We start from the raw sequence: 23,619 nt of genomic DNA, 5'->3' as shown, positions 1-23,619 counted from the left end.
CCCATTTTCAATGCCCTGGCTGAGGGAAGGAGGTTCTCAATCAAGATTTGACGGTACATGGCCCCGTCCATCGTCCCTTTGATGCGGTGAAGTTGTCCTGTTCACTTAGCAGAAAAACACCCCAAAAGCATAATGTTTCCACCTCCATGTTTGACGGTGGGGATGGTGTTCTTGGGGTCATAGGCAGCATTCCTCCTCCTCCAAACACGGCGAGTTGAGTTGATGCCAAAGAGCTCCATTTTGGTCTCATCTGACCACAACACTTTCACCCAGTTGTCCTCTGAATCATTCAGATGTTCATTGGCAAACTTCAGACGGGTATGTATATGTGCTTTCTTGAGCAGGGGGACCTTGCCGGCGCTGCAGGATTCAGTCCTTCACGGTGTAGTGTGTTACCAATTATTTTCTTCGTGACTATGGTCCCAGCTGCCTTGAGATCATTGACAAGATCCTCCCGTGTAGTTCTGGGCTGATTCCTCACCGTTCTCATGATCATTGCAACTCCACGAGGTGAGATCTTGCATGGAGCCCCAGGCCGATGGAGATTGACAGTTCTTTTGTGTTTCTTCCATTTGCGAATAATCGCACCAACTTTTGTCACCTTCTCACCAAGCTGCTTGGCAATGGTCTTGTAGCCCATTCCAGCCTTGTGTAGGTCTACAATCTTGTCCCTGACATCCCTGGAGAGTTCTTGGCCATGGTGGAGAGTTTGGAATCTGATTGATTGATTGCTTCTGTGGACAGGTGTCTTTTATATAGGTAACAAGCTGAAATTAGGAGCACTCCATTTAAGAGTGTGCTGCTAATCTCAGCTCGTTACCTGTATAAAAGACACCTGGGAGCCAGAAATCTTTCTGATTGAGAGGGGGTCAAATACTTATTTCCCTCATTAAAATGCAAATCAATTTATAACATTTTTGACATGCGTTTTTCTGGATTTTGTTGTTGTTATTCTGTCTCTCACTGTTCAAATAAACCTACCATTAAAATTATAGACTGATCATTTCTTTATCAGTGGGCAAACGTACAAAATCAGCAGGGGATCAAATACTTTTTCCCTCACTGTACAGGCGTCAGGGTCTGGATCGAACCCACGACCTCCTGTATACCAAGCGAGGTAGTTAACATCTCCCAGCCACCGTGGCAGTGGAGGGGCCAAAGAAAGCAGAATGGATGAGACGCTTTCGTAAAACAGAAAGAAAAAAAACCCTCCCCACGTGATAATGGAAAGCAATTTATCTGGGCTCACACGTTCCATGTTTATTATACGCACAGTCACTCCTCTGTAAGATACGGTGCCGTCGCTTTCAAAAATGCGCATTGAGTCACCCGAGAGAAGAAGGCGGCCCATTAAGTAATCCGTTGTGCTGGAGGGGGTTGATGCCAACGAACGGATCACTCCCCCCGTACGGGACGCCCGAAACAGGAAAGAGGGTGGGGGTATTTTCCGGAACTCGGCCCTCGGCAGCTCCGGCTGAAACGAAGTCCTTGTCGAAACGATTACTTATATAGTCGTGATTACTTTGGGCCCTTGGTGGTGAGTTTTTTTGTTTAAAAGGCGGGGAGGGAGGTATGGATGGCTGCTTTAGCCACCCAGATCGGTCACTGATGATAATAATGCTATATGTATACACAGGGGAGAGCGGTGGCGCAGTTGTTAGCGCACTGCTCTCTGAACACCGTTGACCCAAATTCGATTTCCGGCCACGGCTAACATCAGTGGCAAGTGCGATACGAACCGGGTTCTGCTATGCTATACTCCACCCCAACCTCCTGCTCCCCACCCCCCCTCCTCTTAGACCACTGTCATCGACGAGCGACCGTGGTGAAGTATGGTCAAACAAACTCTCACGTATGCATGTCGGACTTCTTTCACACCGCACGCAGCCGACCGTGCCAATCGGAGGTGCGGGCGAACGACAACGTCGCTGGGAGGAGGCCTTCATCCAGCGCAAAGGACTGTCAAATAGTATCATTCATTACCGATAACACGTAATGCACGTGCGACATACACCGGACACAATGTGTATGTCACGCGTGACATGTCTCCATGCAGTGTGACAGAGACGTGCACCATAAATATATACGGCGAGCACATGTTTAATGCATGCTCACGGTGCGACGTCGAACACTGTTTATGGTTTGTGGAGAGGCTTAGTAATGGGTGGGTGCAGGGTGGATGAATGGCAGGGATCCATGGATGTAGAGGGGATGACGCAAAGGCATGGACGATATGATGGGTGGGAAGCACACGGGAAGGAATGATGGAAAGGGATGGTTGGATGAATGAATGGCAGGGGGTTCGTGGATGAACAGGAAGGGATGGTTGGCAGAAAACAATGCATATATTGATGGGATGGAGATGGGGTAATGCGGAGGGGAGGGTGCCGTGGAGTGGGCTAGAGCGAGAGGCTGCCCTGGGAATTGGGGAACAGGGGGAGGCATGGAGGCTGGGTGTGGGTGTGCCTCAACCCTAAATGAGTAACTGGTGAGGTGCGTGAAATTATCGCTACTAGAGGTACAAAGGCGGTCGGGGGTGGTGATGGCCACCTACCCCTTCGTGTGCCGTGCCGGCCTTCATAGGTGTTCGCACAGCAACTTACCCCATGAGTCTGTTCAGGCAATACGGGGGATCCTTGTCATTGTGTATGGGGAGCGGTAGTGTAGCGGTTAACCGCGCTGCGCTCCGAAACCGACCACCCGAGTTCGATCCCGCTCACGGTCAACGCCAGTGACGTTTATCTGAATCATGCCTGAGCCTCCCCTAGGTCGACTCGGCCTCAAATGAGTACCCGGTGCGAAGTGTAAAAATCTCCACGAGGGAGACAAAGGTGGCCGGGCGTGGTGCCGGCCACCCACACCCTCGAGTGCCTTCATAGTTGCTCGCTAACAGCACTTGCTCTAAACGTATGTTAAGGCTATACGGGGGAGCTGTGTCTTTGTGATGGGTGCGGTGAGGAGGAGGGGGGGGTCGCGTAGCTGTTGGCGATGGGGGGAGAGCACCGCCTTTGTGTGCGCGCGCTCGCTGCAGCTTCACAGACCCCAGACACCCCCCACACAGACACACACAGACACACGTGGAGTGTAGCCGTGCTGCAGGAGCAGCAGGAGCCCCCCCCCACCTCCAACGCCATCGTTGTCATCATCGGCCCCCTCCACCATCGTTGTTGTCTCTGCGCGCCCCTGCCACCACCACCGCCGCCGCCGCTGCTGCCGTGGAGGAGGAGGAGGAGCGGAACCCCCAGGTCCGCTCCGTGACGGCGCGCCGTGTGAGGCGCAGGGTACCCCACAGTGCGCACACCGGGCTCTAGCGGGCTCGACCTAGACACAGGGACGCACGCCAGGCACTCCCAGGCACTGTCAAGGTGTACGCCGAGACGCGCCAGTCATTGCCAGGCACTCACGAGACACGAGGTTCCAAACACAAGGATGCACGTTCCGAACTGCCTGGTATTAATGAGGCACTGCCGGGGACTGATTGCCAGACGCTACCATACACTTCCAGAGACTACCACACTCTACCAGAGGTTACTCTACGCTACAGTACACGTCGAGTGACTTACCAGACTCTCCCAGAGACTACCAGACATTACCATCCACACAATGTCATACACTACGAGAGACTACCATAGACTACCGGACACTACCATATACAACTTAGCACAGCAGGCGTGACGTGGGCGTACAACCAGCCACTATCACACACGCGCGCGTGCCCACTAAGAGCTAGCACCGGGCACGAGCAGGCACTGACTCGGGCACGCACAGCGGCACGAGCAGACAGGAGGGACCGCACAGCGGGACCGGGAGCTGCCTGTGGAGCGTGGGGCCCGTAGGAGGATGCGGAGGACAGCGACTCACTCGGTGCCTCTGTCTCGCTCTCTCCGTGCCCGTCTTTATCTCTCCCTCTCCATCCTCTACTCGTTAACTCGCAGTGTGGAGTGGGGTGTAGAGAGAGAGTGAGTGGTTAAGAGAGAGAGAGGAGGTTCGTGGAATTGTGGTGGTGGACGTGAAGAAGGAGGTTGGGTAGGTGGTGGTGGGTAGTGGTGGAGGTTCAAGGAGGTGGTTTGGGTGGTGGTGGTGTTGACAGTGGATTACGGAGGAGTATCTGGTGGTGGTGGAGGTAGTGGTAGTGAAGGAGGAGGTGTTACTGGTGGAGAACCTTGTGGTTGTTGGTGGTGGTGAAAGTGGCAGTGGAGGTGGTGACAGAGGTTAAGGAGACGTTTCAATAGGTGGTGGTTGAGGAGGTGGCGTAGCTGGTGGTGGAGGAGAGGTTGGGGTAGGTGGTGGTGTTGCAAGCGGTGGCGTGGGTGGTGGCAGTGTATGGGGAATTGCAATCGGTGGAGTTAGTGGAGTGGAAGGAGGCGTTGCAGTGGGTGATACGAGTAGTGGTTGTAGTGGTGGCAGTACTCAAGTAGACATTTCAGTCGGTGGTGGAGGAAGTGGCGGTGAAGGCGTGGTTGCAGTAAGCGGTGGACTTAAGCCAGCCCTCTCAATGGAGCTCAAGGGGATGGACGCCGATCAGGAATTGTTCACGGACAAAAGCAGTGGAGCGGGAGGAGGAAGCGGTGAAGCGGGCGGTGGAACAGGTGGAGGAAGAGGAGCAGGTGGTGGTGGTGGACACGAAGCTGCTGGCGCAGGAGACGCGGCCACCGGAGGTGTCGTCATCCGGGTGAAGGAGAAGAAGGGTCCTCTCCGCGCCGCCATCCCGCGGATGCCCATGCTCGCGGCTGTGCTCTGCCTCCTCTGCAACATGGTCATACCTGGTTCAGGTGCGCTCGCCTCCTCGATCCACTCGTTAACGCTGAATCGACGCTCATATTTGCGCATCCGACTGGCGCACTCTGGGTCGACTTGGCATCAATGCCATCTTCCCTCTCGGAGTTGGGCATCAACGAGCAGCGACTTTGTACAAAGCGGCCGTAGTTCTATGACGATGAGACTGGTCTCTGCCATGGGCATGTGGAATGTCCACCGATGGGTTAGGACATTTCAACCGACACAGGGGGGGGGGGTCTCCCTTGAATGGGGCTTAGGCTGTTGACATGCTCTTCGTTAATATTGTACAACCCTTGTCAATCCACAGCTCATACTTTACCACGCTGGTCAGAACGGCTTGGTGATTGGCGAGGCAGAGGGAAGGTATGGCAGGATTAGTTAAGATGTCACTCAACACTGGTGTATACACATTAGCCATGGCTGGCAATAAAACTTAGGTGGGCAGGTTCATAGCGCATCTGAGATCTTGTTATTGAATGGGTTGTACCGTAACCGAGTTGAGATTTGGGTTCGTGGTGGGCAGGCGGGGCCTTGAGTTTCTGCCTACTTGCAGCGTCACTGCTCTAACACTGACAACCCAATTGTGGGTTTGTTCCCTCTGCATTTGCCAGTTTAGCGACTGTAAAACATAGGTTGGTCGAATGCCAAGTCATGCTATTTATTTACACAGCAAAGCCTCGCTGAGTCTCGAGGCCCTTTTTTTGTCGAGGAGGATCCTGCATCGGAATGTTTGGCCAAGTTCCATTACTCGGGAGTGCTTTTTTGGCTTCAAGAGGGAGAAACCTCGAGGACAGTATTCAGAAGGGGAAACCAAAAAAAAACCTCACCCCCACTTACGACAGGGCAGCAATCAAAGTTCCACACAGATGGATTCAACAGTTCTAGAATGGCCAGAACAGTGGTGGGGCGTGGGGGGTGATCAAGTAACCGGTTGCTGCTCATAAAATGGATCGGAGCATCTGTTTAGCATTAAACGAAAATATGTTTAGGACGATTTAGAGAATCCACAGCACACAGCGCGCGGTGACCGGCGTTGACAACACGATCCGGGTTGGCTCTGCTGAAATCGTTGCCCATCACGGGTTCTCGGTTCGCCGCGTGTCAGTGGCGAGCGCGCCTTCCCCGTTAGACTTTTTGGGGTGAGACACATGGCCCCCCACGATGGTGGTGATGGTGGCGACGATGGCGATGAGTTTCACAGACAAATTTCCCTTTCAACGTCACGCAAATAAATATATTTTCGTTCACATTTGAAACATCTTCCCAGGGTGGAAATCTGGCCGTTTTATTGTACGCGGTGTATACTGTATTTAAGTGTAAACACCTCAAAGTGGCCAAGCTCATGATGAGTACGGCAAGGAATTACCAAATTCATCTATGTGGAACTCTGGCGTACGTGCGGCGGGTTTTCGCTGAGTCGCAGCCCCCCCCGCACTCCTCCAGTTTCCTGCCACACGAAGGTAAAAAGAGCTGGTCAGTGGACATGGCCAGGCAGGCCCCCCCCCCCCCACCAATGTTGGTAGGAACCCATCCTGAATTAAAGAAGAGTCTTGAGACCTCGGTGAGGCTTCCCCTTGTGTGCATAAAAACGGTGCATTATTTGGAATTTCCTCTCGTACGACCCGTTAACCGAAACGGAGAACGAACAAAAAAAAGCGTCTTGAGTTGTGGACGTTGTAAGTGAAATGGAGAGATGATAGCGGTGGGGGCGGCGGGGGGGGGGGGGCGAGCGTTCGCAACGCACGCGGCTCACAATCAATGCCCCCCCTCAACCCCTGCAGATGGCATTCCTTTGCCTAATATGGGGGTGAGTTTCGTCGTCTTTCACGGACTTTGACGGCGCACGGATTATGGCATCGCCACCGCGCACGACGCGCTGCAACGGCGGCGGTCACAATACGGAGTGGGGCAAACGGACCCCGGGGGGTGGGGAGGCGTGGGGGTTTGAGCGTGCGGCGCAGTGGTTCGTGCACCGTGCTGTGAAGCCGGCGATCTGAGTTCGATTCTCTAGCATGAGTGGCGATCCTGGTCTTGCGTGGGGGGGAGGCCTTCATCCAGCAGTGGATCGAAAAAGAAGATATGGGCTGTACAAAACAAATATTTGCGTGTTGTAACATGTACAAAGACAAATATCCCCCGTATAGCCTTAGCAGACTGTTGGGGAAAGTGCTGTTAGCAAGCACCTATGAAGGCTGGCATGGCACACGAGGGGGTAGGTGGCCATCACCACGCACTTTGTCTCCCCAGTGGCGATGTTTACACATCACACTCGGTACTCATTTGAGGCTGATTCCGCTCGGGGAAGGCCCAGGACCGATACAGAATAATCCTCAGCGATGTTGGCCGTGAGTAGTAACTGAACTTTGCCTGCCGGGTAGCACAGCGCATGCTGTTACACGCTTGCAAGTGAACCCAGCACCATTTTACGCGCAATCATGCAGTGACCCAGATAATGAACCGGGTCCGTTATTCCTCCGTGGCCACTCATTAGTGGTTATCTGGCCAGAATCGCATATTGACGTGCCCTAATTATTTGGTGCTGATGGGGACATGGGGACGCTTTTTTGCCAAAACTTGTACATTAAGGATCGTGGCTTATGCCAAGCGCTACCCCTGGAATGGGGCACTGCCTTTCCACCTTTGTCTCTCCAGTGCTAATGCTGCTACTTGTGCCCTTGTTAACCAGATTGAGGCTGCACGGGCTATTACAACTCTTAGGGCGGAGTCTACTTAGTGGTGGACCGGCACTGAGTGCACACACACACACACGCAGAAGGGCCTCTCGTTTATATATATACTGTATGTATGTTGAACTTGTTTTTAACCGTACACAGCCAACCGTGCTGATCCTGAAGTGCTTTGATATACGCTGCAATTGACGTGTGTGTAAGCCAGGGTGATGTTTGTGGACTTCGTTATAACTAGGCAGGCACGGGCATTTGATTGAAAACTGGATGAACCCAATGCACTATGAAGTTATTTTTTCACAGGTGTCCAGCCCACAGCTAAGTGGAAAATCACAGAGGAAGTGACATAGATAGATACATTAAACAATCGCATGTAAACTCGGAACAAAGTATCAGAATTTTTTTTTTACCAACAGCAAGAGTTAAAAATAATGCGAAGGAAAATTAGTAATTTCAAAAGTTTTGAGAATGTCGCATAAAGTGAGTGGGCGATGGAGGCTCCGTTAGTCTCGTTAATTGGGCGGTGGCAAACACGCGCCCCCCCGCGCCCCCCCCCCCCCTCCCCGCTATTGGGGGCGATGTGTGGAGAGAGGTTAATTGGCATCGTTCCTAGAAAAAGGGCAACGCTGAGAACAACAGCTTTGGGAACACCGCTGCGCTTCCGCGCGCCGCACTGCTGCACGACTGCACACCCATCTCGGCGGTTGTGGTTAGGAAACAGGAGGAAATAGCTCAATTATCCGCTGTGGGTTTTTTTTTATTCGTCTAAGCCGAGACATTATACGCGTTCCAAAGAGGGTTTGTTCGGCGTGAAGCCGCGCCGCTCAGGCGTCGTCGTACCGTGACGAGGATTTCATCCTCGTGAAAGGCACTCCGAGCATCTCAAAGGGCCTCGCAACACAATCCACACAGCACACTCGATCGCTACCGGCAGGGTAATGGGGATGGATGCGCGTCGGAAAAAAAAAACCTCCACGCAGTTCTCCCGTCTAATGCGCGGTTTTACTCGTTAAAAATTGATATATTTATTAAGTCAAATCCTAAAATTGTGCGAATACCGTGTTCGCGACCGAATGCCATCTCAACGGAGACCGAGCGTCGCCTGTTGATCTCCCGCCCACACGAGCGACTATCACAAGGACCCGGGTGTGTCCTTGTGAGCGCTGCTACTTCCCAACGACAGAAGACGAGGACGACAAAGACGAACGCAGGCAGAAGAGGGGATAAACAGGAGACAGGATCATACAAAAATTTTTTTATTTGGGACAACGCAGGAAATACGAAACGGCGACATTTCCAGACGCGCGCGTACACGCGGGCACACAGCAACCACGGATGTTCAGCGCCAGTGCAGTGCCAACGAACGGATGCGATGTCCATGCCCACGTGCAGCCCTTTTGTCCATCCACTCTGGGGCCAAGGCCTCCCCGCACCCCACGATGTGTGGATCGTGGGGGGCTATTTGACTTGTAATTCACTACGCTGGGCTGTGCGGGTTGATGAAGGGGAATTAAGAATTGCCCAGCACCGGTTCAGATATCGCTCGCCAACGATTGTTAACCTATGGGCGGGAAACGAACTCTGGTTCGCCAGGTTCACAGCCCCATTTACCACGGCGCCACCGCTGCACCCATTATTGTTTATTGCCGAATAAACATCGCTCGAACGCAGCGGTGGATTTCAAACCCGGTGGCTGTACAAGTGCCGCGTGGAGAGGTTTGTGGGGTCCTCGATGGATGCTAATTAATGCTGCACGGCGGATGGAGCGGATGGCTTCCTGCCAGTCCAACATTTGGGGCGGAGGGAGGAACAGTGGGGCCCCCCACCTTCCCCACACCCCCCACCCTACCCCATATGTTCTCGTACGTATGGGCTGATGACGGTTGCTGCTTAGCAACAGTCAATTTCAAAGTATTTGGTTTGTTGTTTTATGTATTGTTTTTTTCATATTTTTTTAGAAAATAGACTGCTTGATTTAAAATGTGCATGATCTATCGAACAGAAGTAGCTCTGCTGAGTCGCCAGATATCTGCGCGGCGGCAGCATTGCCTTGTTTGAAGACATCACACATGGAGCTATAATAATAATATAATTATTAAAACATAAAAATGCTGATAATTATTTTCCCAAAAAATCCTCACTGAGCCTGAAGATTTGAAGCTTTCGTGACTGCAGGAATCCGTACTCTTTGCCTGATGACGACCGCTTGTGTTGCGATCGAAACGTCGTGATTTGTTTTATTTTATGTTATTCCTAACTACGTGACTTTACCGAAAGAACCAAAGAGTATGAGCCTGAAGATTTTATATATTTTTTTATTGTGAGGGTCCTGCACTGGGATGTATGGTTCATGAGTGCACGTGGGAGGAAACGGGAATTCCTCGAGAGAGAGAGAAAGAGAACCACAAAGACAAAGGGGACAGCAGTCAAAAGACCCCACGTGTAAATCTCATGGCCCTGCTGACAGCACGCGGCAATCTCTGCGTGATCCACCAACACCGGCGTCATTGCATCTCTTTTTGTTGCGGAGCGTTTTCTTGCCATGGGGCGATGCACTGCCCTGCGTCGATTGGGAACGGCTTCTCCGTCTCGTGGCGTGACGCTGACAGCACAATCGTGATTAAATTATTTGGGGGTGGGGGAAACATATTAGCGCAATGATGGAAGACGTGGGACCTTTCCCCCGCCAGGGATGACGCAGTGTGCGCGTGTGTGCGCGAGAGGCATCATCACCGCGATGAGTCATGGGCCATGCCCCCAGGGGCTTCTCTTTCATGTCTAGATGCTGAGATCGACACGAAGCATCTCTCTCCACTTTTCTATATCTCTCTGTCTGCCTCTTTGTGCGTATCGCTGTGTGTGTCTCTCTCCGTGTCTATCTCTCTCTCTCTCTGTCTCCATGTCTCTGTCTCACTATCTATGCCACTCTCTCGCTTCAATGTTTCTATATATTTCTCTCTTCCTGTCCGTGCATGTTCGTGTGTCTCTCTCAATGCCTCTCTGGCTCTCTCTCCACGTGTCTACCTTTCACGGTCTCTTCACACCTGTCTGTCTCTCCACTTCTCTGTAGTTTTCCACGTCTCCTTCTCACCCCATTGTAATTAGATTTGTAACAATGCATTGCGAGCGGGGTTTCATTCCTCGATGCATTTTTGCGGGTCTCTGATAGACTGGAGTAAGCCACGTGACTGGTAGTCGCAGCCACGGTCACAGCGAGAGGGATACTGGATGTGGTGTGCAGGGTGCAGAAATAAAATCCGAGTTCGACAACCCAGACAGACCCAGCTGACGTAAAGCCCGGATTAACTCGAGATCTAACATCCCAGCGTGCATTGAATAAAGCACTTTTTTTTCAATTGTACATTCATGAATAATTCTACGTACAATTCGTGTCTGGCCACCGAATACAAAGGTGCATGTGGAGGATGTTAAAAATGTGACGGAAGGTATAGTTGGGTCGATGCCTCCGGTGCCTTTAATGTCACGCTCGCATAGGAGGTGAAATGCTCAGTTTGCTGATGATGGGGCTCATGCAGGTACATATATCTGTCTTTAGCGCGAGGCTCAAAGCAAATGTATAACTTTAGGTTGACCTTACCCTATCAGTGAATCCGGTCGTCCCCTGGGTTGCCATTTTTGGGAGGGTCTAGTTAAAAAAAATCTTCGCTGTTGGATGTTTCTATTTATAACCGTATAATCGACTGTGTGTGTGTGCGCCAAATACATCAGATTCCTGACCATTCACTAGATAGCTCCCAGTCTTCTACATCTGTTAGATATTAAATGATTTGTAATCTTTAAAAATGACTGGTGTACGTTATCTGTAATGGGATCTAACATGTTTCAGACAAAGACTGGCTTCTCTACTTCCCTACTCGCACACACTATCAGTCAACTTAGCTATTACACATTTTAATCATTCATGTAATAATTGATTAAAACGGGATTCATATTTCACGGCGTGAATTGAATAACGCGTGTAAAAAATAATTCATTTTTTATTTTTACGCTCATGAATACGGTAATAAAAAAAGGTATACGTCGGACGTCAGAAATGTCCCAGCAACTTACAATGCAGCAAGAACAAAATTCATGAAATCGAGAGAAGAGATGGTGGCGATGGGTGGGGATACACGTGTGTGTAGGTTGGAGGAGGGTGAGTTAACGAAACGGGCAATTACCTGGAAACCAAGGAGAAGACCCACAACCAAGCGGTGGTGATGATGAGACTGTAAGGGTGGTGCTTAAAGAATGTGTCAACTGGTTTAGCAAGGACAAGCCCTAAAGTCACACGGTCGTAATGATGAGACTGTCAGAGGCGGTCCTGAAGAGAGGGCAGGTGTCAACTGCGCAACAGCTGAAGTAATCTGATAGGAGAGCTCTGGTGAATTGTGATGTGGTGGCATCAACGAAATTGGCCATGATGACCTCTTGACCTTTTGCACAGGGTAGCAAGCTCCGTCTCGTTGGCCGCTAAGTGCCTCCTAAATCAATCCTTACACTTTCTATAAATAATGAGAAACTCATCAAACAGAAACGTGCATGCAGACTGGAAACCAGTGAGAGCAGTAATAATAATATATGCATGAGTTGATTTATAGATGGCAAGAGGCACGATCGTGACAGTTTGGCTTGGTCCTCCCAGCCTGCCCAGCGTGCCACGTCAGGGAGTCGAGAATGCACAACAGTCTTATTTTCGACCAAGATTTAAACATTATGGCTATATTATTGTTACACAGCAGCAGGACAATGTGACAACTGTACACCAGTTTCATTCTTTTTATGAATCATCACTGCAGTGTAGCCATCGTTACCTACTTGCAGTAGCTGTGATGTCACTTGGCGTGCAAGGCATAATGGGCGGACTGGGCCAAATGTTCACGATCACACCTTTGGCTGTCGAGAAATCACTTTTTGCACATTTTTATCGCAATAAAGCAGGGGTTGGCAGCCTGCGGCTCGTTACGGAAAGTGTCGTGACGTTATTCATTAAGGAGTGTCTCGCATTCACATGCATTGTGGCTCTTGTAATATTGAGTTTTTACCGAATTCGAAAAAAAAAGTATCTTCTTGTTATTTTGGTTGCCGACCCCTGCACTAAAGGGAAGCTGCCATGGCGTGATGGTTCGAATGCTGGACTTGCAATCCAGAGGATGCTGATTCGGTGGACTGCAAGGCCGTGGGAAGCGGACAATGGAACTGTTTTAGATATACATTGATTGAGAGTCGTTGTATACGTTACTGGTACACAGCGGTCCGCGGAAATGTTTTCAGAGCTGACCGTGGTCCAGAAAGGCTTGGGAACCACTCGTCCGTTGCCTATCCAATCGTTATTATTTTTTACTCTTTACGTTGCCTAACTGGCCGGCAACTCGTCCCTTGCCCCGCCAAACCCTCTTCGCCACAGGAACGCTGCTGTCTGCCTTCTCCGTGCTGTGCGGCGCACGCACCGACCTGCCTGACCGCCACGTGTGCTGCGTCTTCTGGCTCAACGTGGCGGCGGCGCTCATCCAGCTGGGCACCGCCGTGCTCATCGTCGGCTGGATCCTCAGCATCTTCTGGGGCATGGACATGGTGTTGCTCTCCAGTGAGTTGCCCCACCCCCCTCCGCTACGGCCTCCCCCCCACGCCTTTAAATCCATAACCCCCGCTCTCTACCCCCAGTGGTTGTGAAAACCTTTTTTGTTGGCTACTGTACCCTTTGATGAAAAATAATAGGGAATAGGATTTACCCTTTCTGGCCATAACACGGGTGGCGTTAAGATGTTCAAACACCAAAATAGATACCTTTTTGCAAGGCATCAATTCTGCATTAACCACATATACTCGTGTCAAAACATACAAAAAAACATGCTCTGATAATATATGTATTGTCCTTGAAACTTATTCGCCTACACCAGAGACGGCCTTCTTTGTGGCCTTGTCTCACCAGTGTTAGACCAGAGAAGGCCAAAAGGCGTACAGTACAAAGACAATGCAAGTGTAGTGTTGTTCAACACGGAGGCAACACTTTTATTTAACAACTTCCTTAGCGGGTAACACTGAACGTAACTCGGGTTCTCTAGTAGGTGATGTGGCTCGCTATGTGAGTAGCGAGTTAACTCGAGATGAAGACCCAGAGACGACGAGACGCGGGACCCAGGCTTGATTCCACCGACGAGCCAACAACGCTCTCCGACTGCCTCTTGATGCTCCTGGGCGTGGCCTCGCTCCGCCTTCGGCCACGCCCCCTTCGAGACCTTTCCCGAAGGATCCCGACCGAGCATCACGTGCCCCACTCAGGCTACCACGTCCTCCCTTGCCCTCTCTCTCAGGCCATTACCAGGACTAGGCCCCCTAGGGCTGGCTGACATGCCGTACTTACTCTGGTGCTGGAGAGAGGCTCCAGATGCACAGTTGCACTCCTGTAACAGTCGCTGGCACGGACACCCTAGTGACACCATTTACGTCGCTACACAAGTATCAGAACACTTATAGCTCAGGTCGAGCAGTTATATCCGTGGGACCTTTGTTTGCCAGTATCAAAATGATGGAAAAAATAAGAAAAGGTTTTTGATTATGAGCAAAAAGGTCCTATAGATACTGTACGCTTTGTTGAATTGTTTAAACCGAGTATCCCCCCACCCCCCTTTGCCTGGCCCAACATGGTTCTAAGAAATACATTTATGAATAATGAACATCAATATTTTAGCCAATTGATCGTGTTGTGAGGTATCCTGACTATCTGGTAATTGCAAGCGAATAATAAACAAAATGTCAACATTGTTTACGATCAATAAGTTAATCAAATGTATTTGATATTGTTCTAGGTTTCCATATGGATTTACATTTTATTGTAGTTATTTTATATTGTCAGATTCAAACGTGATTATTAACCAAAGACTGCCATGTATGATATAATTTCACACATTCATAAATCACCTCCTGTACCCCATTGGACATTGCCACGTACCCCCTCATTTCTCCTCCCCACGACTTTGATCCTTCCCCCCCTAACCCCACCCCTCTATTGAGCGGTGATGCCAAGTGGACGGTTACCAGTCGAGTGTGCCCTCTAATATACAGTATTACAAATTTTCGACGGGTTCGGTGTTTTTTTGGTTGTGGGATTATTTAGTTATTTGTTATTCCACCTGTAGCTGTATTTGAACCCACGTGCACACATCAGATATTCCATGCTCTCGTTTAATAGGCTTTCCAGCCAGCATCCTGATACCACAGTGGGCACTCCCTGGGTGATCTTGTTTTTGCTCGTGACAGTGGTCGCCATGATCGTCAGGGCTGGGGAGACGTGAAGGAAGCCAGCACGCAGAGTCGGCACTGGAAACTTTCCCAGGGGGCAGGGGCTCTGGGCGGGGGGGGGGGTCCCAAAACATCCAGCGTTTTAAATATGGCACTACATTTATAAAAATATATACACATTTAATTCAGTGTATTTTCCCTGGTAAATTTCAATAAAGTATCATTTTTAGGTCTCAAGGGGGGATTGGGGAGGGGGGGGGTTATTGGCCCCTGAAAGGGGTTGCTATCTTTAAGACAAAGTTTGAATAAAATTGAACGATGCATTGATTCATTTTGATTCTCAAGCACACGGTGCATGCATCAAATCATGCTCGTCATAATTATTTGTGATTCGTACGCGCATCTTGTACGTCATGAGTTCGTCGAATCAATGCAGCTCCTAGTGGCTGCTACCATTCGCAATAAATTACAGTAGTAAAAAAAAACTCCTCAATGGAATCGTGACCTGAATCGTGACAATTGAATTGTGGCGTGTGCAGCTTGGGCTGTCCGGATACTCATGTGCAGAAGAGCATCGCGTTTGCCCTTGAGCTGCTCCTCTGTGCTGTCAATAACATTTATAATAATAGTATTAATTGACAGCCCTGTGTAATTCCACCACTGGATGAAGGTCTCCCCACGCTGTATTGGTTGTGGGGGTTGTACGATCACACTTGAGCACCCGGGAATCAGGGGTCACCCAGGACCGGTTCAGATATCACTCGCCGCTAATCTCAGCCCTAGCTGGGAATCGAACGCAGGTCGCCAGGTTCATAGCCCAGTACAGCGCACCCCCCCCCCATAACATGTTTATGCTGTGCGCTATAAACATTTACCTTTGCCTCTGATCCCGTCCTCTGACAAATCCACCATTTTAATTTTATTAAAAATGTCATCGAGTCCCCCATGCGCTTTTGGAATTTAGTGATGATCATCTCCATTGCTCTTCCTGAGACAGCGATGTAAATTCCACGTTCATATGGCAGGGATCAGCATCTCCTTAATTGAACAACACGATGATTGCGGTGGCACGTGTGTCTCCCCGCTCCCAGAGGGCCGTTCCCAGCAATATCCCCAGCAGCTGTGAGCGTGGAGAAAGTGGGAGCACGAGGAAGATGAGGAGGACGAGGAGTGGGAGACGGAGACAATGACACATCCACGACCGATTCTCCTCCGCTGACCAGCACGTGCAAGAAACGCCCCGCGATTTCTCCACCACGGGCACAGCCGCCCCCTCAAAATCCTCATCTTACCAACAACCACGCCGATTCTTACCTCATTACTTTACAGGGGATCGTTAAACCATCGCACAATTCTGCCAACGCTTAAATAAAATTGCTCGGCCCAGTGGTGGCACCACCACGTGGCCTTCAATGCCATCGGGTGTATTCACCTGCGAGAAATGTACGTTCGTAAATTTGACGAATCCATAGAGAGGTGTGAGTTGGTCTTGGGCGGTGTGATTAGCAGTGGTGGAAGAGGCTTGGAGTCAAGGTGAGTGAGGGAATGGGACCATCATTAGTGTCACTAGTCAATGACGATGGTGCCTTCGTTCACCCCAGCGTCATCCCCAAGCAAGAGATGATAAATTCCCCCCCCCAAAAACCCGCTGACAACTGTGTTCCCCATCCGTAAATATCACCTGCACCAGCGCCAGGTGTTTGGTGGGTGCTGAATTGCAAAGAAACACATTTCTGTAAATTCTGACCTGGTTGGGCCTTTTGTTTGAGTTTTAACCCCACTGAAATCGAGTCTGGTTTGAGCAAATGACCAACTTCAGCCAAATACGTTCTGACCCATCGTGCTTTTCTTTTAGGGGTGGAAGGATGCATCGATTCACGAATCAATATTGTTTTTTAAGCTCACAATACACTCATCGAATTACACTTGTAAGACTCTACCAATTATAATGCCTTTATAATTGGTAGTTGTATGGGAATGGGTTGAGGCACTGCAATTAAATAATATTGGAATCTTGAATTGCAGTGTGACTTTCAATTGTGACAATTGGTCGGATTGCCAGGTAGTGAATCTTTCCACCCTAGATTGATCAGACTCGTTAAAAAATGATTTCTATCTGACAAATGGACATTCGTCACCTTTGTGCTGGATGTACAGGGCGATCAGTTTACAGATACTCCACTAAAATATGGATACATTCTAGAGACGTAGAATTTTACTTAAAAGCCTCAGCATTCCTCCCACAATCCCAGTGTGCTCATTAAATCTGTAACACTCCTCTATGTACGATATGGAGCTATCGCTTTCGCAATATTCAATCACCTGTTGAGAAGAAAGTAAGAGGGCGTCTTTAGATGTCGGTGCGGAGTATCTGTAAATAGTTAACCCTGTGCAATATAATTTACACTGACTATATAACACAGATCATGTGTCGTAAAAAAACTGACCTCTAGCTCTATAAATCCGTAACATGAAAATGTATCATCTACAGTGGCTTGGGGTGGAAGCCATCACTACTTGTCAATGTATAATAAGACGCGTGTCAGGCCCGCCAGGTGCATTGACAGCCCCAAAACCATGACCCTGCCCTGACAATCTCATCTGCCCGGCCCTCTGGCTGTTCTTTCAGCCCTATGGGTCCACATCTCCAGACTGTAAATTGTTAGGCGCAAATAGCCAACGTGTTAGTATTGTCCATTGACGAAAACAAAACACGAATTTAACCATGACATGAAGCCTCATGGAGGAATGAACAAAATAATTACATTTATTTTAAAAGGAGAAAAAAACATATTCCACAGAATTATTTTGACGTTGCATTGCAGAACCTTAGAAGCGTTATTAGGAATTGCGATTAATAATATAATATGGTGCCAAATTGTTCATTTGTGGTATATTATCTACGTATTTCCTATTCGTTGTGATTTATTACACAGTATTTATGATTGTTATTATTTGTCTGCTGGAATTCCACACGCTCGTACATTTATATACAGAAAACGTTACACGTGTGCATTCCAGCTGTGACGCACATGCGCACACACACATGCACACCCTCTTCGTGCATCACATAGGTGCTTCTACTCGCAGTGTAGTACATGTAGTGTCCACCTTGCCACGGTAAAAAAAATGCTGCCAATATGACACTCGCAGCAGCTTGAAACTTCCTGGAGCTACCGGTCATTGAAAAAAGACACCAGACCACAACCCTCTAACCCGGTTTGCTTATCTGCTATTCTCTCTTCACATCATTGCCTACAGGTAGCAGTTGTTATTACCAAGATGGCTTCTGAATTTCTCATGTTTTCTGAATTTCGAGTTGTGATATCTAGTAGTGGTGTAACGTTGCGCCAATTTGTTGACTAATATTAATATATTTGTTAATCTCGCGAGACACACATTCAATAATGCGCATTTGAGAATGGACGCTTATTGCAAATTCCGACGTTGTACGGAATGGGTTCACGGTGAGCCCAGTTCGGGGCCACTACATTCACCATAATGTAAGACACAAATTGATTCTTGTAATGATATCGGGACAATTTGTCGAATCACCATTTGATGGCGCGGAGAATGATCGTTCCAACCGCTATTATCTACTGTACCCGAATTCTCTGAATTAGTGCAGTAATGAAGCCACTCACACACACACATAAGATATCTCATTTGGGCCGTGCAATTTAGAGGACAAGTGTTGTTTGGGAGCACATATATCTTGCTTATTTGAACTGTTCCTGGGTGATTCATAGCATACTGGGTTAAAAACTGTAACGAAAACAGGACCGCAGTCAGCTGATACATCGATATATTTCTCTTCCTCGTGGTGAGAGGGGGAACAATTTATTTGAAAAATATAATCAAGGCACAGTGCAGTAAATGTGTGTGTGGGTGTATGATTAATGCTGCATGGCCACGTTACGTATCCATTACATTTCAGAAGTTTTAATTTTGGCTGTCTCTGTACATGGATGCTTTTACAGGAGTTCGAGTGCAGGGTATACATATTGGCAGCACATGGCTCATATATACACGATGCATACACTGACAAGCACGCATACGTACTTACACGCCAGTATCGTTATCCAGGTTCTCATAAACTTGCTCAATTCAAGAGATGTATTCTCTCCTTACCTATTACACCTTCAATAGTGCCGTTTGTTGCTGGCCGCCTAACGTTTTGTGCATTTGGGCCTGTGCTCAGCTTTCGTTATTTAAAAAACAAAGGACAAACAGGCAGGCATGTATATGCCCCTCTCACCAATTTCGAGCACCCTGGGAGAATTTACAGGGTTCACACATGAACTGCCACCGATTATATATACGGTAGATGCTCAGTGCTGAGAGCTGATAATAGGGATTTAAATAATTCAAAGGTCATTTAGCTCCTCCCACCTTTAGCTGCAGCCCGATGCCAATCGCAGAGGGTGGGTGACAGCATTTGCAGGCCAAAATATATATAAACAATGGATAAATTGTAGGTGTGTGCCGAAATCCACGTCGAACCACCGTGCATAATTGTTCAGTCACTGATAAATGCACGCACGGTAACAATTATCCCGTACACACATCCCTGCAGCGGGTTGGCGTACAAATACAGGAGCAGCAACAGCCTCTCGAGGGGTCAGCATATTCACCCAAAACCCTGAGTGACAAGTTCCCGTCGTGGTTAATGAGGCCGGACCTCATCGTTATGGCTATGTACATATATATTTATTTTCATCGTTGCCTATAACGCTGTGCACAAAATTGCGCTACGTGATTACACTCACCACACTGAAAAAAATATATAATAACGCGAAACGAGCGCTGGGCTACATTAAACGGAAGACGGTAGCTTACTCTTGAAGTGTCATGCATTGAATGGCGTGGCAATGTTTTGGCCTCATTAATGTGCGTGACTCCTCCGGATGTGTCTATCGGTCAGCGTAAGTGGGAGAATTATTAGGTTCGATGTAAACGTGAGCCACAAGCACACGGCTATGGCAGACTGTATCTCAATCCGCCTCTACATTATCTAGTTCAATGCATTCGCACTTTATAGTGTCCTTATATATTAGGTAGGCTGTAGTCTTTATATATATGTAGTTTTGTAGGCGAATATGCGAGCTCACGCAGCATTGGTTATACGTTTTACAATGCATAGGATCATCATTAGACTTCCTTTGCTAGTACCAAAATTTAATAATAGGGGTTTTCCCCTTTTTTCTGGCAACAAAACTGAAACCTTATTACAAGGATTCATGTCTGCATTAACCAGAATACTTGCAGTCAAAATGCAAACAAAAACATACTATGATTATACATGCATTGTCCTTGAAACTGATTGGCCCACACCAAGGGACGGCTTTCTTTTGAGCCTCGACCCAATTGGTGCTCGACCAGAAGACGCCAAAAGGCGTTTATTAAATGCATAGGATGTACGGATCGGTTGCTGAACAATATTAAACGTATAGCCCAAAGTACGTGTGTGCATCTCTTTTAGAGATGAATAAAAGTGTTAATGTTATTATTTATGAATTTAATGGAATAATTAAAGTGCATTACTGTTGTATATAAAGTGCGCACATTAAGTTTTTTCGTTTGCTTCAATGGCTCTGCACGTGTCACATTTACATTCTGGGTAAGCCCGAAATTTACACGGCCAATTTAAAATCATTATGAATTGCTTCACAATGTTTGAGAAATATGATATTGGCACGAAATGTTATAATTAGCGCTGCCGTAATTACAATCTGCAACACTTTAGCAGAGCTGGTTTTATGAGCCACGAGAAAAGCCTGCTGCTGTTTGGAGCCCTCACAAGAAAACTCGAAATTACCAACAGTGACTCATCTGTGTGGCTTTCTGCCTGTCAAGTCCCTGCCAAATCCCCTGCCAGCCTTGACTGGCACACAACCTTTAATTTGTTATTTGTTCTGCCAGGCCACCCGCTCAAGCCACGTTTCAGCAATCGTACGTTTGGCAGGATAAATGATCGATTATCGTAAGGCACTGATAATCATGCATTTACCCCCCCACCTCCCCAAAATGCTATATTATTATTTAAAGTATATGGAAGTAGAACTGTTCCGTGTCTCCACATATAAGTCAAAGTGTGTGTTTAGTCCATTATCCCGTTGTATTTCCAGACAAATATTGAGCAGAATTTGTTTGAAAAAAATCGAACTCTACTGGCTTTTACCTTCTGCGGCTCCTCATCAGAGTCAGGCTTGTAAGCAAATGCCGTTGGATTACCAGATGTTACTGTCAGGAGTACTCCATATAAACCATGGGACCCCATTCAACCGAAAAAGCGACATCGTACACAAACCCACTACGTTTTGTCATGTAGTATTATGGGTACAAATTTGAAAGTATATTGTCTTCAAATATAAATACTGTACACGCATTTTCTGTGACTCATTAAATTGTGTACTTCAATATTATATAAGGGACCCCATACTCTTTGGTTCTTTCGGTAAAGTCACGTAGTTAGAAATAAAATAAAACAAATCACGACGTTTTATTTTCTTTCTAACTACGACGTGACTTTACCGAAAGAACCAAAGAGTATGAATTCCTGCAGTCACGAAACCTTCAAATCAAGATACATAAGGGACCTCTGTCGTGGTTTAAGGTCCACAGAAGCAGTGCGGATACAGCACAGGGCATTTCCATTTCCGATCACGCTCAACTCATGGCTTAATCTAAACAAAATCGTGTCCAGTTTTATTCAGTCACAATTGTTCCTCAGCCAAGCATATCAAGTTGAATGAGACACCTTAAACGAACTCTATGTTCCTGGCTTTGAGACACGCAGTGATCTTCATCCAAGAGGCTTTGAAAAATTACAATAATTATGTATGAATGACTCTGTAAATGCAAGCCCACGCTCTGTGTAACAATGAAACGCATTACAGGAGAGGGATCATTAACTGTCGTTTGGATCGTGTGTGCTAATTGCTACATAGGGGCCCAGTGGGCTATCCTTTGTCCGATCCTTTGGAGGAATTGTGTCTTGAGTGTACGGAGCAATATTAAACATAATTTTACTTAGCCTTTGATACGTTCTGATGATGATATTTTATTCTCAGGGGCAAATTAACGTATTGGCGGTATGCCGGTGCGAAGTATATATATAAAAAAGCGAATAATTCGCATTATTGGTTCTTTCGGTAAAGTCACTTCATTCTAGATTTGAAGCTTTCGTGACTGCAAGGATTTATACTCTTTGTTTTTTTCGGTAAATCACGACGTTTCGGAGGCAACACAAGAAGGAAGCTTGTGTTGCCTCCGAAACGTCGTGATTTAATTTATGTTTTTTCTTTTCTTCCTTTTATTTTAACCTACGTGACTTTACCGAAAAAACCAAAGAGTATAAAAGTCACTTCACTTTGCCGAAAAAACCAAGAATATGAATCCCTGCAGTCACGAAAGCTTTAAATCGAAGAATAATTCGCAATTTATTTATTTTCTCGAGATTTGCAACCCCGGTCAGAAAATCTTACGGGGTGGTGCGTCAAAATCAGTTCTCGTGATGTCGAAGCATTCGGGGACGACAAAATGTTATAATCAGCTGAACAGGAAGCTTTCGCAGTCTATTGCTGTATAGCGCACAGCCTGATGGCGATTGGCACCGTTGTTCCAAAGGCAGATTTGATTCGTGCCCTAGACTTGGTCGGACGGTTCCTCAATGATTCATTTCAGGAAAAAATGTATTGGCGGACGGTGGCATCAAAAGGTTTATGCCTCATGTCACGTTTGATTGGGAAAGCAGCTGCTGAATCCAAGGCAACTTTCTAAGGGAGAGTCTGCAGTTCACTCAAGGGCAACAGCGACACCTTCAGACTGTTTTATGAGCGCCGGTGAAGCTATTCTGCTATTTTTTTCCCTACGTGACTTTACCGAATAGAACCAAAGAGTATGGATCCTTGCAGTCACGAAAGCTTCAAATCTAGAATATTCTGCACAAGTGTACCGCCAATACGTCCAAGTGTAACTTAAAGATACAGTTAAAACACCGGGATTTAAAATCTAAATGTGGCAATACGGTAAAGACATAACATTTATTTTCAAAAGTGTTGTCTTTCCCCCACATCGTTTTGGTGTCAGACCACGACACATTATTCTAGATTTGAAGTTTTCGTGACTACAAGGATCCATATTCTTTGGTTCTTTCGGTAAAGTCACGTAGGTGAACAAAAATAAAATGAATTAAATCACATTTAATTTAGTGATTTAAAAATATATATTTTTTTCACCTACGTGACTTTACCGAAAGAACCAAAGAATAACACGACACATTAATCCGTTTGGTTCTCTTGCACAGCAGTTGCAGATCCTTCGTGTTTGAGAAAGCCCTGTGGAAATGGGTACTACAAAACTACTTCTGAAATCCCTTCAAGTTAACTCTGGTAAGGGGGTAGCATTTGTATTTGTTGTGTGACAGTCAAATTCATATTTTGTTAGTTCTCGAGAGTTGGAAATAAAATGTTCAACCGAATTCGCGTTTTTTTTTGTGGTGACGATTGGACTGAAACCATAAATGCACGGATTCATCTGGCGGAGTCTTGCCTGGATTCGACCCCAGCATCTTCGCCAGTGGCACAGCACTCTTGACCTCTGAGTCACAGTGTCACCTCTCATAACTCAGCCCACTAACCCACTAAGCTCGTTCATGAGTGAAAGGGCAACACAAAACTATGGAGCATATATAATGAACCTACTAAGCCTGCGCTCATTCAACGGAGGAGGAAAAACAAAACTGCACAAACTCTAACCCCTGAAGCCCTTTCGAATCGAAAAACTTAAGATTCAAAAATGAAATTTGCTTAAACAAAAACGATTTCCCAGTGCACCCGTTACATCTTCTTTGGTTCTTTCGGTAAAGTCACGTAGAATGAGAATAAAATAATAAATTGATAAAATAAGC

The 23,619-nt window shown here is 47.4% G+C and overlaps 1 protein-coding gene across 2 annotated transcripts; it reads left to right on the top strand.

Annotated features, from left to right (window-relative positions):
- The first annotated feature begins 3,001 nt into the window (after positions 1–3,001).
- Positions 3,002–23,190, top strand: STUM (stum, mechanosensory transduction mediator homolog). 2 transcript variants are annotated; one of them, XM_076071082.1, is made up of 4 exons: positions 3,002–3,245; positions 3,936–4,772; positions 12,874–13,053; positions 15,800–23,190. In XM_076071082.1, exons 2-4 carry the CDS (start codon positions 4,496–4,498, stop codon positions 15,832–15,834), a joined length of 492 nt encoding a protein of 163 aa, XP_075927197.1. In that variant the 5' UTR covers positions 3,002–3,245; positions 3,936–4,495; the 3' UTR covers positions 15,835–23,190. The 2 variants fall into 2 exon arrangements, with proteins under 2 accessions (XP_075927197.1, XP_032819898.1); XM_032964007.2 differs by lacking the exon at positions 3,002–3,245 and having other exon boundaries at positions 3,269–4,772.
- Positions 23,191–23,619: the final 429 nt, after the last annotated feature.

This window comes from Petromyzon marinus, chromosome 31, assembly GCF_048934315.1.
Source record: "Petromyzon marinus isolate PM22_M1 ecotype Great Lakes invasive population chromosome 31, UKy_Petmar_22M1.pri1.0, whole genome shotgun sequence".
Lineage (NCBI taxonomy): Eukaryota > Metazoa > Chordata > Hyperoartia > Petromyzontiformes > Petromyzontidae > Petromyzon > Petromyzon marinus.
Note: the sequence above shows the minus strand (reverse complement) of the source record. Positions and strands in the feature narration are given on the sequence as shown.

Bases quoted from the DNA above. Each gene is read 5' to 3' on its own strand.
- STUM (XM_076071082.1), top strand. From the start codon at position 4,496: ATGGAGCTCAAGGGGATGGACGCCGATCAGGAATTGTTCACGGACAAA. The intron at 4,773-12,873 runs GTGCGCTCGCCT...TCTTCGCCACAG, and splicing joins CATGGTCATACCTGGTTCAG to GAACGCTGCTGTCTGCCTTC. The intron at 13,054-15,799 runs GTGAGTTGCCCC...CCCCGCTCCCAG, and splicing joins GGACATGGTGTTGCTCTCCA to AGGGCCGTTCCCAGCAATAT.